The sequence below is a fragment of the Lichenostomus cassidix genome, chromosome 4 (assembly GCF_008360975.1).
Source record: "Lichenostomus cassidix isolate B80296 chromosome 4, HeHo_3.0, whole genome shotgun sequence".
NCBI lineage: Eukaryota > Metazoa > Chordata > Aves > Passeriformes > Meliphagidae > Lichenostomus > Lichenostomus cassidix.
Window position 1 is genome coordinate 3435348 of NC_139484.1, and position 18872 is coordinate 3454219.

Consider the following 18872-nt stretch of genomic DNA (forward strand, 5'->3'; position numbering starts at 1 on the left):
TTGTGATCTTTCATTTAAAATTGACATAATTGCTAAAACCTGTCCTTTCTACAAAAAAGGGTGTCCTGACAGAATGGAAGGGGGGAAAAGCCTTTATTCTCTTTGGAAAGAGCAGCTTCTGTTTAAAGGGGTCGTCTTCAAAGTAATTAAAAGCCTTTAGTGATAGAGCTGTTTTCCTTCCACCTTTTGTTCTCTCTTTTTGCTCTATTATTTCTCTCATTTTGAACTGATAAGCAGTGCCTGATTGGTTTTACTAACTTCTTAAACTTTTAATTGTTTTCAATGTAATTTGGACTGGGGATTTGAAGTGAGAGCACAGTGATGTGCAGGTGCGAGAGAAGCTTTGTGGAGCATGCACGGGCAGGGTGAAGGAGGGAATCCTGGCTCTTGGATGAGTTCAGATTCCTTGCTGTTGGTTTCTCCTGTACATCTTTCTAGGTGCATTTCCATACTCAGTGAAGTCTTCACAGCTTGTTCCCTCTCTGGGCACAGGACTCAGGGTCTGGTAGTACTGAAGTGCCTCTTGTTGCCTGCATCAGCCTGGGCTGTAAACCAGTCCCCCTCACACTGAAGTTTGTTTCTGCCTTTCGGTATGTGTGATGAACCTTTTCAGTTTAGGGCAGATTTGGTTAGTGAAGAGCTTGATGCAAAGCCTGTAGAAGTGAATGCATGTACTGTCTCTCATCTCTAATAGGCTGTGTATGCATCACCGGGAGACCAGGGGAATCAGAGGTAATGTTTTAGTTAGAAACCTGGAAGAACATAAATATAGGCTAGCTGTTATTTATTTGACAGCTTTTGTGCAAAATTTATACCTGCTAAAATGTCACTGTGGGAGCTCTAACACCCGCTCAGATGTGTCCCTGTGCTGAGAGCAGCCCTGCTGAGCTCTGTAGCCAGAGCTCACATGGCTAAACCAGGCAATAACCATTGTTTAAAACACTTTTCTGTCATTTTCCTTTGGCTTTGAAGAGGCAGTTAGAGATGCAATAGGAACCTTATTATGCTTTACCTTAGTAGAGTTGGGCAGTCATATTCAGTGAAACAAACCATGCAGGTGAGGATCCAAGTGCGTTGTTTCTCCTTTCCCTCTGTGCAACAGCTGTAATGGAGAAAACAGATATGGCTAGGGGAGGGAACAGGATATAAAGTGAATGCATCAGAAAGGCCCTGGAGAACAACATTTGAAATATTAAATACCAAGCTGACTGACATATTTCAAGGGCACAGCATTATGGATATTTGCATACTTTTATTTCTTGGAATTCCAGTGGATATAGATGCAGGGTGGCACACCCACAGTATCATAAGGCATGTATTTAGCAAAAGAAAAAAATCAAACCTCTTCTTATCCTGTTCTCACCCATAAATACATGTTTTAGATAAAGAATGGTTATACTTTTGAAGATGTATATTAATACAAGTTAGAATAATATACACCTTGTTTCTTCTAGAAACAATTTTTGGTTATTATTCTCTTCTGTTTCTCATCACATTTCTTTTATCCCTTTATTTTTATTTTAAGCTATGTGTTACACAAGTACAAACATCAGATGTACAGAATCTCTGATCACTGTTCCTAACAGCAATGATCAAATTACTGTTTTGTACTAAGGAGCTACTGCATTTCAACCAGCTACATAATGAGAGCAGGTTTGAAATTTTGTATAATAATTAATGTGCTCCGTTGCTCTTTGTCTGGATTTTATTTCAGGGCATCTAGATGACGATGGGCTGCCACATGGATTCTGTACAGTAACCTATTCATCAACAGACAGATTTGAAGGAAACTTCGTGCATGGAGAAAAGAATGGTCGCGGCAAATTCTTCTTTTTTGATGGAAGGTACTCTCTGACTCTTTGATTTTTCTTCTGTATTCTTCCTTCTGCTTGTAGCGATGCAAAACTAATCTACATTGATTGTGTGCTGCTGAGTTTCTGGATAAGATTTCTCATTAAAAACTGTAGCTGGAAAGTTTACTGCTGCTGTAGCCATTCCTGTGGGGGCTTTGTGTGTAATGATGTGCCTGTAGTTGTTTCCTGGAGGGAGAATGCAGTGGTTATGCTCATAACTTTACTTTTAGCACTGTGAAGTTATCAGCTAATTAGAAATCCTAAGAAATGGGAGGTGGTCAGAACTATTGAAAACCATGCTGACAATGACTTGGACATTAAGATTCATAATTGCAGGTTGAATTCTTTGCCTTACTTTGCTTTTACTCTACACAGAGAGTGCAGCTGGCCCACACACACAGATGTAGGACCTTGACGGAGAGGCTTGCTCTCTGCTTGGTCAAATTGTTTAGCAGTTAAATGACTGAGTTAAATACAGGTTTGTTAGCAACTCTAGTCAATCCTCTGCAAGTTGTTTGTGGCCTGATTTACTTTCAGAAAAGCCCCTATAATTTCTCCTCTTTCCACTGGGAATTGTGACAGTGAAATCGGGCTAGTCTGTGCCTATGAACACCTTGTACATCTTCCCCCCACCACCACTGCAGCATTCCTGTCTGCAGTTGCTCAGAACTTCCTCTGAGGGAGCAGCAGATGTATAAAATGACATGATTCTTCATGGCTTTGCAGCTGTTGGTGACACTATGAATAGCAGCTGTTAAACTGGCAGTTGTGCTGGGTCTACTGCTCAGCAAAGTTCTGAGCAGGAGCAGAGGTATTGTGCTGTCTCAGTGAGTCAGCTCCTTGTCTGTACTTGCCTTTGCACTTGTTTCATACTGGGGATTGTGGTTTTTTTCATGAGAAAGATAATATATTTATTCAGTTATGCAGAAAGTGATCAGGCCTCCAAGCCTGGATGAAGAAAAATCCCCACTGTTGTTGGTAATGGACTTACTAAATCTTCCCTGAGTAACTGAAAATCACTACTGCCCAGCAGCCGACTTCTTTAAAATAGCTATTTTTTTTTTAAATTGTCAGACAGTGTCTCTATGGACACGTACATAACACTTCTGTGCTGCTAGATGATCTCAGCAGAGTAGTTGCTGATTGTACAGTCAGAGGAACTGACCCACTGTTTTGTTTGTAGGGCTCCTCCTTCTCCATGCAATCCAGAGTACACGCAGTGTTCAGTGGGAAAAGTCAGGTCGCTCCTGAGCCTTTTCTGTACTGCTTCAGTGTTGCCAACTCTTCTCTCTTTTTTTTTTGTCTCTCTCAATTTTCATAACCCTTTAAAAAAATGGAACAGTTGTCCACTGATTACTTCAGGAACTAGCAGAATGAAAATATGCAAAAATAGACTACAATGTGTTTTTGGAAAATGGAATATTTTCATTAACTACTATATATTTTAATTTAGCTAAAGTAGCCTTAACTGAGCAGTGACTAATTACTGAGGATGTAATTTATCTAGCTATTCCCAGCTAGCAAGACTAAGTTGCTCTCTGAAATGGATTGTTCTGGAATCATGATGTGTCATAAGAATGACCTGGCATAAAACAGGACACCCTGTTTCCATTAACTGTGCCATGGGCCAGGCTGAGTGCTCATGAAAATGAGCAATAAATATCCAAAATATCTTAAAACTCCTCTCCCTTTGCAGAATCCTGTGCAGTCAGCTAGCTGGTTTCAGCGCTCCTGGCTCTGTTTCCCTTGCAGGCTGACAACTGTACTGCTGTAGCTCTGTTGTTGGGGAGCAGCTGAGTCCTGTCAAATACAGGACTGGCTGCAGTGTAAGCATTCTCATTTTTTGAGTGTTGGGCAATAGGACTGGCTGCCTGGCTGCCTTGTTTGGTCAGTACAAACTTTTCCCTTTACTGGCATAGCTTCCTCCTTCCTGTTGATCATTTAAGGGAGTGGAAACCTGGAATGCAATATCAGTTGGTTTTTTCCTCTCCCTTCAAAAAAATGCAACAAACCGCAGCATATTCTTTAAGAGAGAGACGTTTCACCTCTGGCATACTCCCTATTTTGGATTGTGTGCTTGAACTTTCCTTGGTGTCAGTGCTTCTGGAGTGTACTTTGCAGAACACTTTGCACTATAAAGGCAGGCATGAGAGCCGTGCTTGGCACAGAGCTGCAACTGCCCTTCCTCCTTGGTTGGAAACTCCTATAAGCTTACATCTCCCAGAACACAATAGAAAACTTATTTTTAGGGAAAAAGTTTTCAATATATGCCAATACATGGGATAGAGGTAGCGAGAGATGAGTGGATCAGTCTCTATCGATACTAACTTAATCCCTGGAAGGATATTGCAGTAAGTATTTTCTCCAGCTCATATAAACCAGCTCATATCACTGGTTTAATTTTTAGGTAAGGAGTATCTTCAATCCCTTTTAGGCATAGTGGATAATGGGAAGATGGTACATCTGATAAATCTTGACTTTTAGTAAAACTTCATGTTGTCAGAAGTATGATCATATGAGAAGCAAACCAGAGACATACAGGCTAGCTCAGGGTTTGTGTTAACAAGGTTTTGCTTATGGAGGACACAGAAGCTATTTATTCCTCTTTGTGCTGGTCAGGTCTTAGTTGCAATTATTGTGTCTGGCTGCAGACACCATACTTTGAGAGCTTAAAAAGAGGCAAGGGGGGAGCAGGGTGGAAATAACTCAGAAACTGTGAACAGCATAAAATTTTCAGAGAACCTGACTTTTTAGGCAAACTTGATTTCGTTAGATGAGATGGATCTTTTGGACACTGTTTGGAGCTTAATACAAAGAGAGAAAACATAGAAGTTTGAGTTACAGTAAAAGAAAATATATTCTTTCCAGGGCTGAAGCACTGTTGTAATTTAGCAATGTTTTAACTTCAACTAGTGCAATTGAAGGTAACAAGATGGGATTTTTGGTGTTTTTCATTACATAAACTGGGGGTAGCTGCCTCTTTTAAAGAGTAATCCTACGCGTGGATGCTGTGTGTGTTGTCACTACAATGGAATTTAAATCTAGTGATCTGTGATAAATTAGAGGGGAAAGTGGCATCATTTATAGTCAAGTAAGGGCACTGATTTCTGGTGGTTCCTTCATCTGCCCTGCTCCTTCCCTATGCTGTAGTACCGTTGCTATCTGTGCAGCTCTGTAACAACCTGGATCAAGAAATTCATTTGACTGAAAAGTAAAATAGTTTTCCTGTTCCTTCTTGTTTTGTATCTGGTGTGCACCAAGGCTTTTACGGTAATGTATTTTCCCATGGTGTGTTGGTTTGAAAACAAACCAGTGGGAGATCACAAGTCAAGATTGAAATTAAAAATAAGTGAAATAATACAAGGAAAAAGCACTGACAAAGTCAGATACAACCTAACACCCTGTTAGGGTGGTAGTAGCAGTCCAACTGAAGTAGTCCAGTTGAAGCGGTGATCCTGTGAAGGTCTAGTCTCCAGCTGAAGATCCAGTGGTAGCTCTCGTCCTCTGGGAACCCAGTAGACAGGGCTAGCTCAGGCAGTTCCAAGGCCAGGTTATATCCAGGTGGGAGCACCTGGTTCCTCCCTCCTGGGCAGAGCATCCCACAATGGGATGAGATAAGTCCATGAGTCACACGGTGGGTCCCTGAAGGCCCATTGCCTGTCATGCGGGGTGGGTCATTAGCAGCTGGTAACAGCTAACAGTTGGCCCATTGCCTGTCATCCGGAGTGGGTCATTAGCAGGTGATAGCAGCTAACGGCCCACAGCTGGTGGTAATAGAATACTTAACTACATCTATATTGCAACCTAGGACATTATCCACCCCTTATTCTATTACCATCTACAGAGTTCTCACTCAAGATAAGGTCTCCTTGTGGTACACAACGGGTTTTCCCCATCTGCCTTCATCACCCACCAAGTATAACCAGGTCCTTGGGCAAAAACCACTCCACGGATGGGTTTGCCTTTGCCTGAGGTGGGACTAATCCAAACAGTCTTTCCTAAGAAACCTCTTACGTGTACCACAGGGACTTTATCTCCATCCACTGTGTGCAGAGGTTCGGACTCGGCAGGACCGGCTCGATTGATAGAACCTCTTGTGTTAACCATCCAGGTGGCCTTTGCTAAGTTCAGTTCCCAATTTTTGAAGGTTCCCCCGCCAAGTGCCTTCAAAGTTGTCTTAAGTAGTCCGTTGCACCGTTCAACTTTCCCGGCAGGTGGTGCGTGATAGGGGATGTGGTATATCCATTCAATTCCGTGTTCTCTAGCCCAGGTGCTTATGAGGCCATTCTTGAAATGGGTTCCATTGTCAGACTCGATTCTCTCAGGGGTACCATGTCTCCACAGGACTTGCTTTTCCAGACCCAAGATGGTGTTCTGGGCAGTAGCATGAGGCACAGGGTAGGTCTCTAACCATCCCGTGGTTGCTTCCACCATGGTCAACACGTAGCACTTTCCTTGGCGGGTTTGGGGAAGTGTGATGTAGTCAACTTGCCATACTTCCCCATACCTGTACTTTGACCATCGTCCAGCATACCACAGAGGCTTCACCCGCTTGGCCTGTTTGATTGCATCACAAGTCTCACAGCTGTGGATGACCTGTGAGATGTTGTCCATGGTCAAGTCCACCCCTCGGTCACGAGCCCACCTGTATGTCGCATCTCTCCCTTGATGACCAGAGGCATCATGGGCCCAACGAGCTAGAAATAACTCTCCTTTGTGCTGCCAGTCCAGATCCACCTGTGACACTTTCACCTTGGCAGCTCGGTCCACCTGCTCATTGTTACAATGCTCTTCATTAGCCCGACTCTTAGCTACATGTGCATCCACGTGTCGAACTTTCACGGTCAGCTTTTCTGCTCGGGTGGCAATGTCCTGCCAAATCTCAGCAGCCCAGATGGGTTTTCCTCTGCGCTGCCAGTTAGCCTTTCTCCAGCGATCTAACCATCCCCACAGTGCATTGGCTACCATCCAGGAGTCGGTGTAGAGATAGAGCCTTGGCCATTTCTCTCGTTCGGCAATATCCAAAGCCAGTTGGATGGCTTTAAGCTCTGCGACCTGACTCGATCCACCTTGTCCCTCGGTAGCCTGTACAGCTTGTCGTGTGGGGCTCCATACTGCAGCTTTCCATTTCCGATCTGCACCTACAATTCGGCAGGAACCATCGGTGAAGAGGGCATAGCATCTTTCACTCTCCGGCAGCTCGTTATACGGGGGTGCTTCCTCGGCACGTGCTACTTGCTCCTCTGCTTCTTCTGAAGATAATTTAAAAGTCTCACCTTCAGGCCAGTTTGTTACAATTTCCAGAATCCCAGGGCGATTTGGGTTTCCAATACGGGCGCGCTGTGTGATGAGGGCAATCCATTTGCTCCACGTGGCATCAGTGGCATGGTGGGTAGAGGGAACCCTTCCCTTGAACATCCACCCCAGCACTGGCAGTCGGGGTGCAAGGAGAAGTTGTGTTTCTGTGCCGATCACCTCTGAGGCGGCTTGGACTCTTTCGTAAGCTGCCAAGATTTCTTTCTCGGTGGGAGTGTAGTTGACTTCAGACCCTCTGTAACTTCGACTCCAGAATCCCAGTGGTCGGCCTCGGGTCTCACCAGGCACCTTCTGCCAAAGGCTCCAGGACAGACCATGGCTCCCAGCTGCAGAGTAAAGCACATTCTTTACCTCTGGTCCTGTCCTGACTGGGCCAAGGGCTACCGCATGAGCGATCTCCCGTTTGATCTGGGTGAAAGCTTGCTGCTGTTCAGGGCCCCAGTGGAAATCGTTCTTCTTGCGGGTTATGAGGTAGAGAGGACTCACGATCTGGCTGTACTCAGGGATGTGCATTTTCCAAAAGCCTATGGTGCCTAGGAAAGCTTGCGTCTCCTTCTTGTTGGTTGGTGGAGACATCGCGGTGATCTTATTGATGCCCTCAGAAGGAATCTGACGCCGTCCGTCTTGCCACTTTACTGCCAGGAACTGGATCTCTTTGGCAGGCCCTTTGACTTTGCTCTTTTTTATAGCGAAACCGGCTTCCAGGAGAATTCTGATGATTTTCTCTCCTTTCCCAAATACTTCCGTTGCTGTGTCCCCCCACACAATGATGTCATCAATATACTGCAGATGTTCTGGAGCCTCATCCTTTTCCAGTGCAGCCTGGATCAGTCCATGGCAGATGGTGGGACTGTGCTTCCACCCCTGGGGCAGTCGGTTCCACGTGTACTGCACACCTCTCCAGGTGAAAGCAAACTGAGGTCTGCACTCTGCTGCCAGAGGAATGGAGAAAAAGGCATTGGCAATGTCGATGGTCGCATACCACTTTGCTGCCTTGGATTCCAGCTCGTACTGAAGTTCCAACATGTCCGGTACAGCAGCACTCAGTGGTGGTGTGACTTCATTCAGGCCACGGTAATCCACTGTCAGTCTCCATTCTTCACTGGACTTACGCACTGGCCATATGGGGCTGTTAAAGGGTGAGTGAGCCTTGCTGACCACCCCTTGGCTCTCCAGTTCCCGAATCATCTTATGGATGGGGGCCACAGAGTCTCTGTCAGTGCGGTATTGCCGGCGGTGCACTGTAGCTGTAGCGATTGGTACCCGCTGTTCTTCAATTCTCAGTAGTCCCACAGCAGATGGGTTGTCTGAGAGACCAGGCATGGTATTCAGTTGTCTTATGTCTTCCGTCTCTACGGCTGCTATCCCAAAAGCCCAGCGATGTCCCTTTGGGTCTTTGAAATATCCACTCCTGAGATAATCTATGCCGAGGATGCATGGGGCGTCTGGACCAGTCACAATGGGGTGTTTCTGCCACTCGTTCCCAGTTAAACTCACTTCAGCTTCCAGTACAGTCAGCTGCTGGGATCCTCCTGTCACCCCAGAAATGGAAATGGATTCGGTCCCCACATACCTGGATGGCATCAGGGTGCACTGAGCGCCGGTGTCAACCAAAGCCGTGTATCTTTGTGGGTCAGACGTGCAAGGCCATCGGATCCACACAGTCCAATAGATCCGATTATCCCTTTCCTCTACCTGGCTAGAGGCAGGGCTCCTCTAATCCTGTTTTTGGTGCACGATGTTCTTCTCCTGTAAATGTGTTCCTGAGGTCCCTTCAAGAGGATCAGTCATATTATCACTTCCATTCTGTCGGGGGTTCTGTCCACAAGAGACTGGGGCAGTGTTGTACCTAGATGAGCTTCTTGAAGTGGATGTTTCTGTTTTCAATTCACGTACCCGGGCTGGTAAGGTGGAGGTGGGTTTCCTATCCCACTTCCTCATGTCTTCCCCATGCTCCTGCAGGAAAAACCAGAGGTCACGTCGTGGAGTTTGTTTTCTTTCCCTGGCTGGAGTACGTCTGCTCCTGATGGCAGAGACTCTGGTTGGTTTCGGTGTGGCATGAAAAAATCCTTCTTTGAGCTCTTTCTTTAGTTTCTGGTGGCTCTCTTCAATTAAGCTCCGGACTTGCGCGGCCAGGTTTGTTTCTACCGATGAGACCTGAGGGCGTAGTGGAGCGGTGACAGTGTCCTCGTAAATTCTCAGTTTGTTTGTTAACACGCCCACCTGGTCTTCGCCTTCCCTCCACTGCAATGTTGCCAGGTAACGAGAGTATATCTCTGGTCCGAGCCGCGCGAATCTTAGCCACATTCGTGAAGTGCACCGGACATTATCTGGGCTCTTGGGGAATCTCTCGTTGTCCGAGAAAATGATCTCTAGCACGGCCAATTCCCTCAGGCATCGGATACCTTGTTCTATTGTGTTCCATTTTCTTTGGTGCATCTGGAGGTCTTCTTTGCAGAGATATCTGTCCCGTACACTTGCCAGCAATCGCCGCCAGAGGCTGAGAGTTTCCTGGGTTTTCCCAATCCCCTGGTCAATGACCACATCCTGAGACAGGGATCCCAGTTGCCTGGCCTCACTTCTGTCCAGAATGGTGTCATTAGCTGCGGCGTCCCAGATGCGGAGCAGCCAGGTCAAGATGGACTCATTCGCCTGCCGGGTGAATTCCCTCCGTAGGTCACGCAGCTCCCCCAGGGATAGAGAGCGAGTGATTGCAGCAGTGCAAAACCTGAGGGCAGCCCCCCCTGCTGCGGCGGAGGGCTGCCCTAGAACCGGAACACACAGGATGGTCATTGCATGGCCACGAGCTGTGGGGCTGGTGAGACGCGGTTCTTGTAGAAGCGTTGCAGGTTTAGAAAGGCAGCTGCTTGGTTCCTGGTCTGCATGGTGTTTTTATTGAGGAAAACAGGGGAGGAATGGGGAGACTGGGGAGGGGGAAGGGAAGGCAAGGGAGGGTGCAGGTTCCATATGAGTCCAGAACCAAAGAGGCCCGTTCCGGATGTGGCTGGGGATTTTATCTCTAGGGATGGGGGGGCGGTCCTGACTCACATCCAGTCAGAAGGGGTCAGGGGGGCGGGGTCAGGGACAGGAAGGACACACGTTACAACAAGTGATTATCTCTGGCTCTGTCTCTTCTGCTTGGTGAGATGGTCCTGCCGCATCATCATCAGTCACTGTGCGGACTGATTTGCTCTTTGATTTCTTTTTCTGGACGGGGGCAACCGCTACTGGCTTTGGCTGCTCTGATTCAGTAATGGTCTGTGTTGAGACATTGACTGCTTGTTTGGTTCCTTTCCTCTTGGTAGCAGTTTGCATGGACGTGGTGCCTGCTGACTTGTTTCTTTTCTCCTCCTCTTCGAGAAGACGCTGTACAACACCAAGTATTGTTCTGTTTCTCAGCATGAGGTACACAGTGCTGGTCAAAGAGAACAGAACTGACAAAAACATTATGCCATCCCTAGCATCCAGAGAGAACGCAATGTTGTCAAAAATGGCTGTGCCTGGCCTGAAATGCTGGAAGAAACCACTCTCTCCTCCTAGCCCCAGAGGGTGGGTGCGATTGCTGAGGAGGTCCCAGACGAAGCAGCTCAGGTTAGGCCAGGCAGACAAAGTCGAGTATATATTCCGAATGGTATTCATCGCCTCACAGGTTACCATGCAATAGGCATAATAAACCAATACAGCAATTCTCATGCCATTCCCTGGTCGCAACAGGAGCAATACAACGGGTAGATAGTTTCCCATTTGAGGGAAAATATAAAGGGTAAGATACATTACCCACATAGACAGGCTGAGCATCATGGTGATAGGATTTTCTGAGTTTCCCCAGGTCGTGCCCCACGTTGGGCGCCAAAATATGTGTTGGTTTGAAAACAAACCAGTGGGAGATCACAAGTCAAGATTGAAATTAAAAATAAGTGAAATAATACAAGAAAAAGCACTGACAAAGTCAGATACAACCTAACACCCTGTTAGGGTGGTAGTAGCAGTCCAACTGAAGTAGTCCAGTTGAAGCGGTGATCCTGTGAAGGTCTAGTCTCCAGCTGAAGATCCAGTGGTAGCTCTCGTCCTCTGGGAACCCAGTAGACAGGGCTAGCTCAGGTAGTTCCAAGGCCAGGTTATATCCAGGTGGGAGCACCTGGTTCCTCCCTCCTGGGCAGAGCATCCCACAATGGGATGAGATAAGTCCATGAGTCACACGGTGGGTCCCTGAAGGCCCATTGCCTGTCATGCGGGGTGGGTCATTAGCAGGTGATAGCAGCTAACGGCCCACAGCTGGTGGTAATAGAATACTTAACTACATCTATATTGCAACCTAGGACACATGGAAACCTCAGCCAGCTTGCCAAAGTTGGGTAAAAACAGAGCATGAAGCTTGAGAAATGAGAAAGTGAGTTATGAAAAAACATTCCTTCCACAACTCTTGCAAATCTGTTTTGTAAAAATCTAGTGTCATCTGCTCACAGACACTGTTCGGGCTTATACCTTAGATGTCTGCATCTGAAAAAGAATTCTGCAGTGAAAACATATGTATGTTGACAACTGGCTGTTAGCTAAGTATGCTGACGTAAAAGCTAAGCAAGTTGTGTTCCCTTATGCTAATTCTAACATGAGGAAGCAATAACTGAATAGACCCTCTTTTATGGTGATTCTAAAGGATTTGCAAGACAAAACCAAAGTGAAATGTTTCTTTGTTTTAAATCCAAGCACAGCACTAGTTCTGTTTGACAGGCTGTGTTCCCTTTTAAGAGAAATAAATGAAAAATGACTGCTTTTAGCAGGACTTGTACAAATGGCTCCTAAGTGTATTGCTGGGTAGCTGACACTGAACTGTGGCAGGTTGCAGTTCATGCCCTGTCATGGTTCATCAGTACAGCAGCTCAATTTCATCTTGCCAGAGAGATAGCAATAAAGGTCCACACACAGTAGGTAGAAAATCCTAATGTGAGAGAAGTCTGCTTGAGCAGAAATTCCTCCTTTGACCAGGACTGTCCATTTGCCGACTATTTCAGCCTACAGAAAATGCCAAGTACGTGACTGAGATGAGTGATGCTGTGTCTGTGCAGCACACCCTGAGGAAAGGGTGCTGTAAGTTGTTTCCTGCCTCTGGAGCTCCATAGAAACAAATTTGTGGTTTTTGTCTTGGCTTTCCAGTGTGTTGAGGCTTTGGGTGAGGCTTTGAGGTGAACAGTGTTCCACTGCTGTTTTCTTTCTTTCACCAGCACTCTGGAAGGGTACTATGTTGATGATGCCCTGCAAGGCCAGGGAATCTACACCTACGAGGATGGAGTGGTCCTTCATGGCATCTACGTGGATGGAGAGCTGAATGGCCCAGCCCAGGAGTACGACAGCGACGGGCGGCTGATATTTAAAGGGCAGTATAAAGACAACATCCGACATGGAGTCTGTTGGATTTATTACCCGGTAAACCTGACCGCCTGCTCTCCTTATTGTTGAATCATGTACCTTTCTTTTCTTTCCCAGCTGAAACAAACACCCATCATTGTGGCTAGCACAGGTCTTTCCCATGAGAACTACTTCTGTGTTTTATAAACAAAGATAAAGTTTGGATGTTATTAAAAACAGTGTCTTGAGATTTAGACAGTTCAGGCCTGGCCAATCAGGCCTAGGGGGAGATTTCTGACTGACCAATCTGAGTGACCTCTGAAAAGTCTATATAAGCTGAAATCAAAATAATAAAGTCATCTCTTTCTTGCTACACTGAGAACCCGAGTCCTTTTCTCTGCTAGCGGCTCAACAGCGACACATCATGACCCAGCTATCCAAAAATCAGGACACAAAGATCTGGGTAAAAGATCTGTGCATTCTGATTTTGGATAATCCTACACAAAGTTAGAAGGTTTTGGTGTTGAATGTTCACCCAGTAGATGTGATTCAGTGAGACTGCAAGATGCCTCCACCATTTTCATCTTCCAGGAGACTCAGCCCCTTGGAAGTGCATTTATATATAATTTGTATGTAATATAAAAATAGTATGTCTGATAATTTATGCATTATCTCTTTGGGAAGGCTGTACTAATGATTTTGCCACTTTGTAGTGTTGGCTGCAAGTGAGGAGCATGGAAGCCATGCAAATTATTGCAACCTGCTGCTCTTTTTAAACTAGGAGAGACTGTGTTTCTTTAGGGTATGTTGTGAAGTCTGGCTTTGCCCAACACATCAGATGTAACTGGTGTGAGAGCTGTGCGTCTGAGTGCAGTTGTGGACAAGTGATTTGCTAATTGAGCAAGGCAGTATTTTATGGTTTTGAATTTTGATGTTTTTTTATAACCATGCTAGTTAAGGCAATGACTGTTGTATTAGTTTTTATGGAGTTTGTGATGCAATTTTTTTTTTAAATATAATTCCTATTCAGCCTTACACACCAGAGTTGAACCTTTCATTCTTACCTAGTGCCAAAAAGGGGCTAACATCTGCATGTAATTAAGCTGCTGGTCAAAGCCCAGTCTATTCTATGCTACATATGGCACAAACTTTAGTTGCAGATTCATTACTAAATGCTTACCACCACTGGCTGTTCATTTTATTTGCTGGTTTTCACTGTTGCCATTAATCATGTGTTAGGGTTAACAAATGTTTGGTGTATGCTGCCAAAAGTTTTTCAGTCCTAATGTATAAAATACACACAGCTGACCCTTCGGTTCATGTATCTCCTGCTTCATCTTCCAGCTGACAAAGCATTGCTGTACCTTTTGAATAATTAGAGCTTGTTTACCATTATCATCTTGCCAGACTAAAGAATGCAATGTGTTCCAAAAAAACCCTTTGCCATGGAACGAATTGTTTCCTCGTGGCTCTGTGCAGGATGCTATGTGCACAACCTCTTTCCCAGACTTAAGGTTCTCTGTTCCTTTTAGAGCATGTTTGAAACTCTTTCATCCTTGGAGTTGAACAAAACGGTGTCACTTTGAAACAGAGCATGTGCACAGTGGTCTTGATATAAATGAGTCTGTTTCCATATCACACCTGCTGGTTTTGCTCCAGGGTGTTATTTGGAGATACTTCCTTGTCTCTTTTGAAATAAACACCTGAAGTGGTTAGACCTATGCTAATTTATGCATCTCATTCTGCAGCTCTGGAAATAGACCTAACTGGAGCTCCAGGCAAATCACAGATGGCAAAGCCCAGGGCTGAAATGTGTAAACTGTGGAGAGGAAAAGTGTTGCTGTTGAATGCTTTCAACAAACAGTTGTTCTCACTGAGCACCACCTGACATTGGGGGACATTCAGGGACAGTGAAACTCTCCAAGATCTGTTTTTCTTTAATAGGCTCAAGTGTTTAGAGGTACCATGAATTAGCAGCAAGCAAGGTAGCATTAAATCCTTTTTCCTCCAGCACAGTATCATAGTAATCAAACTTGGACATCTGTGTGGCTTTGGGTCCTCGTTTTGCAGACTGTATACATAAAAATTTCACCAGGTGAAATTGAATATTTGTGTCACATGAAGGAAAGACCTTGGGTTTTGCCTATTCCAAGCAACATACAAAATCAGTTTTCTTCTAACTGGAATTACTTCATCCAGATTCTTCATGTGTCTGTTTCTCCCTCATTTTCTTAATTTCACATCTGAACTTACTGTTGCATTTTTAAAAAGTTGGGGAAAACCCTTTTCATTTACTGAGGATGTTGCCTAGAAAATAGAATAGATCGTCCCAACAATGTTAGAGTGACTATAAATGCAAACCTTACTTGAAAGCTTTCAGGTGCACAATATGGCATAAACCACATGTTGATACATGTTGATTTTTATAGAGTTAGTTGATTAGTATACCTATCGTAAATGTCCAGTTTAAAGGTTAGTTGGTTGGAAATAATTCCCAGGGTTCTGCCCCACTGGAAGCAGTCCAGAGGCTTCTTTTGTCCCATTTTTGTTGTCTGGTCCAGATTCTGGTTGGAAAACTGAACATCCTTGTTGTTAGTTCTCTTCTTGGAATAAGACTAAACAATATTTTTGGAATGTGTTTAGAAGGTTAGCTTATTGCTCCTACATGTAGGGAAAAAGGGATATGAAAAATACTAGAAGCTACAACCATGCATTTGCAATCTACAAAGCTACAAATGTATTAAAAATACAAAAAGCTAAAAATCTTAGCCATCAAGGATAGTAAAGTATAACTAAATCTTTGCATTTTCTTTCTCACCTGTGCTCTCAGGATGGAGGCAGCCTTGTGGGAGAAGTGAATGAAGAAGGGGAGATGACTGGAGAGAAAATAGCCTATGTGTATCCTGATGGGAAGACTGCATATTCTGGAAGGTTCATAGATGGAGAAATGATCGAAGCAAAACTGGCAACTCTGACAGCTGTTGAGGATGGGAAACCTCAGTTTGAAGTAGTACCAGGCAGTAAGTTCAGATAACACAAACCTGTATTCCTGCTAGCAGCCCTTTGCTAGAGACAGCTTGGTTCCTGTGATGTTCCCCCTGGAGAGTGGCTGTGATGACACAGACTGTTAGTGAGGGGCCCTTTCTCCAAGTCACCGAGTTGGGCAGAGAGGCAGGTGGAGTGAACCCTTTGCTCTGGGAACAGGTGGGAAGTGTTCCTTGCATGGTCCTGCCTAACTGCATTTCATAGCCCTTCTCTCACTCCTGTGCTCATGAGCAGAGTCCTGCTTGTCACACACCCCACTGCCGTCTGTGCCAGCTGCAAAACCTACTCCATTCACCCTGTTAGTGATGGTGCAGCTACAGGCATTCTGTTAGTGAAATTACTGCAAGACAGGAGGGAGGCCCTGAGTTGGTTGTAGCTCTGTCAGCTGGGTTTGTGCAAGTCAACATTAGCACTGTGAATGTTCTGGCACCTGCGTTGCTGGGCTGAGATTGGAATTAGTGAACCAGATTCAGTCGTTGTGTAACAGTCTGATTCACCAGCACCCCTCAGTGTGTCTGGTCCTGCTGACAGAAAGTGGCTGTGAAGTGCATGGGGGCAGGGTGGTGCCTTCTCCAGTGGCTTGAACCTGTAGTTGTGGAGTGGGTTTGTTGCTCTGAGATGTGTGTGATGTTTTGGAAGAGTGTGGGTTAAGCTGCAGTAACAAGCAGGGACTGTGTTAATGCATTTATTGCTCTTGCCAGCAAAAGTTACCTCACTTGATATGAAATAGACACATAAAGCTCAGTGAAAAGGTATTGACAAGCAAATGCATGTGAGTTTATTTTTTAAATTGCTCAGTTATGGTAGCAAGTCAAAATTTCACTTAAAACTTATTTTCTAAGAGGGTACAATTGTGCTTTGTAAGTAGGATGAAGTTACACTCTGGAGGAAGCTGCTTACAACCAGAACAGATTCTGCACACCAGGGGCAAATGCCTTTTATCAAACTTCATACTATTCTGTTCTCTGGGGGTTTTTTCCCATCTTGTTTCCACCCTCTTCTTAACATATCTCCAAGATAGTCCTCTTGCATTTGGGAGAGGGATGTAAGAATATGATTAGCTGTAGCACTGAGTTGCTTATTAATGGCAAGAAATAAATAACTGTAGCAAGGGTGCATTCTGATTATTGAATATTATCTTCTAGCTGAAGTCTCTTCAGGATTTGGACGAGAAAATATTTACTATTTGAAGTAATCAAGTTGTTGGGGTTTTTTTTTAGTTAATGGGCTATTGAATATATCCTTTTAAATTTTGCTTTACTTTTAAATTATATTTAGAGGTACTGGGAGGGTCAGTTTTGAAAGACTATCCAGTCCTCCTCTACAAGCTGGTAATTTGAAGAACATGTATCACCTTTTTGTGTTAGTGCTGTTATTCTAGAGTGTTGAGGGGAAAAAATAATCAAGAAGCAGTATCTCACTTAAGGCTTTTTACAGGTGCAGTTCTGCTTAATACCTTTCCTTGGAAGCATAACATTTATTTTTTGCAGCCATTAAAATTTAATTTTTTACCATCTTGATTAAGTTAAAGATTGCATGCTCTCAGTACTGCCAATTAGTTCATTACCTTCATTGATTTTGGATTTTTTCAGGCCCAGTATACAGTTTTGACAAATCTACTTCATCCTGCATTTCTACAAACGCCCTTCTTCCTGATCCTTATGAATCAGAGAGGTAGGCTTTTTCCCCTCCTCCCTCTATTTCTTTACTTTTATGTATTTAGGGCCTAATTTTGTACAGCTTTTCTCATCTAAAACTTAAAACATGTGTAAGGGTTTGTAAAATGGAAGCCTCGCTCTGTGTTTACCTCAAGTGTAGGTCCTTTCTGATACTCTGAAATATCTAAATAAGTGATTAGTAAAACATTTGCTTTAATTTTCATTGAGTACTTGAAGCTGTGGCGCTTCACCTTGAGAGCTCTTGCTCCTCTGTGCATGTACATACCAGCAACCCCAGCTTGGTTGGGACTTCTGGGGTTCTGGTGTGTTATTGAGGGTGTTCCTGAATTGAAGGCATCATTGTGGAGTAATAGTAGATTGGCACTTTAAAAAAAATAAAAATTTTCCAAGTCAGCTTGAACTTCCCACCAAATCTCAGTTTTGACAAAATGGAGAAAACATACAGAAGAGAGAAAGGGAAGGAGTTCCATATGGAGATTCTGAATTATTATTATTATTATTGTTATTGTTATTGTTGTTAGCTTTATTGTTATATTAAAGTATTAGGCTTTATCCCAATAGTGTTGTGATAATACTTCTTGAAAACTAAAACTGCAGCCAGTCACTAATTCCATGCCCTGTTCCTCTTATAGGGTGTATGTGGATGTCTCTCTCATTTCCAGCGCTGGAGAAGGATTGTTTTCAAAAATAGCAGCAGAAGCCAGTACAGTGATGTCCTTCTACAACGGAGTGCGAATTACACACCAGGAGGTAAAGAAGAGAAAAAGTCAGTCTGAATTTTCATTGCTCCTGAAATTTTCTTTTCATAGTAGTATCTTGCACCCACCACCTTCCCACCCTTGATTTAATATGATGGAGTTAATTGAAAGAAAGTGCATGCTCACCTATATATAGATTTTTTTAAAAGTGTGGGTTGTTTTGAAAACAACTATGAAAAGCTTTATTTGCATGCATTTTGAATGCTGGCTTTCAAACTGCTGAAAAAGTTGACCCCTTCACACACACACTGGATTTTTGCCTTGTAAACTAGGTAGACAGCAGAGACTGGGCCCTCAATGGAAACACAATATCCCTGGATGATGAAACAGTCATAGATGTGCCAGAGCCCTACAACCACGCTGCCAAATACTGTGCCTCGCTGGGGCATAAGGCCAACCATTCCTTCACTCCTAACTGCACCTACGACCCGTAAGTACAGCCCTGTGTTTTGGGGTAGAAGCTGCAGCCTGGCTGGCTGGGCTCACAGCGAGTCCCTGGGCAGCTGCATGAAGAGCAGTAGTGGACTGGGAGTAAAGAGTTGAGGCACTGAAGGTGTTTCTGCTCACCTGGGCTGAGCTGGAAATGGGCTAGCATTGTGGGTGCTCGATGTCTATCGGGACTTGTTAGTTTTGTCATGAACTTTATGAATTGCTTCTTGATTCTAAAATGCATGATCGCAGCTCTCTAAATTGTAGCTTGGCTAGAACTCCACTGTATTTGCTGAGCTACTGATGCTTTGATAAATCAATATTTTTGCTCTTATTCTTAAGTCTTTATGAAGTTGACTCAAAGAAGTCTTTTAATTTGATTTCAAATTACTCAACATTGCTGTGAAGTGAGTGAATTCTGAAACTGTAAAAGGGGCTGGCACAGT

General features: G+C 44.3%; 1 protein-coding gene across 4 annotated transcripts in view; it reads left to right on the forward strand.

Moving 5' to 3' along the window:
• SETD7 (SET domain containing 7, histone lysine methyltransferase) overlaps positions 1-18872 on the forward strand; it is a 28187-nt gene that overhangs the window by 3160 nt on the left and 6155 nt on the right. For all 4 annotated transcript variants that reach the window (XR_014851506.1, XR_014851505.1, XM_085057639.1 and 1 more), the window contains exons 2-7: positions 1715-1844; positions 12392-12593; positions 15346-15535; positions 17153-17234; positions 17872-17989; positions 18270-18427. Coding sequence is in view for 2 of the 4 variants with exons in the window: in XM_085057639.1 (XP_084913765.1) it covers positions 1715-1844; positions 12392-12593; positions 15346-15535; positions 17153-17234; positions 17872-17989; positions 18270-18427 (880 nt within the window). In the remaining 2 variants the exon portion in view is untranslated. The remainder of the gene's footprint in view (positions 1-1714; positions 1845-12391; positions 12594-15345; positions 15536-17152; positions 17235-17871; positions 17990-18269; positions 18428-18872) is intronic.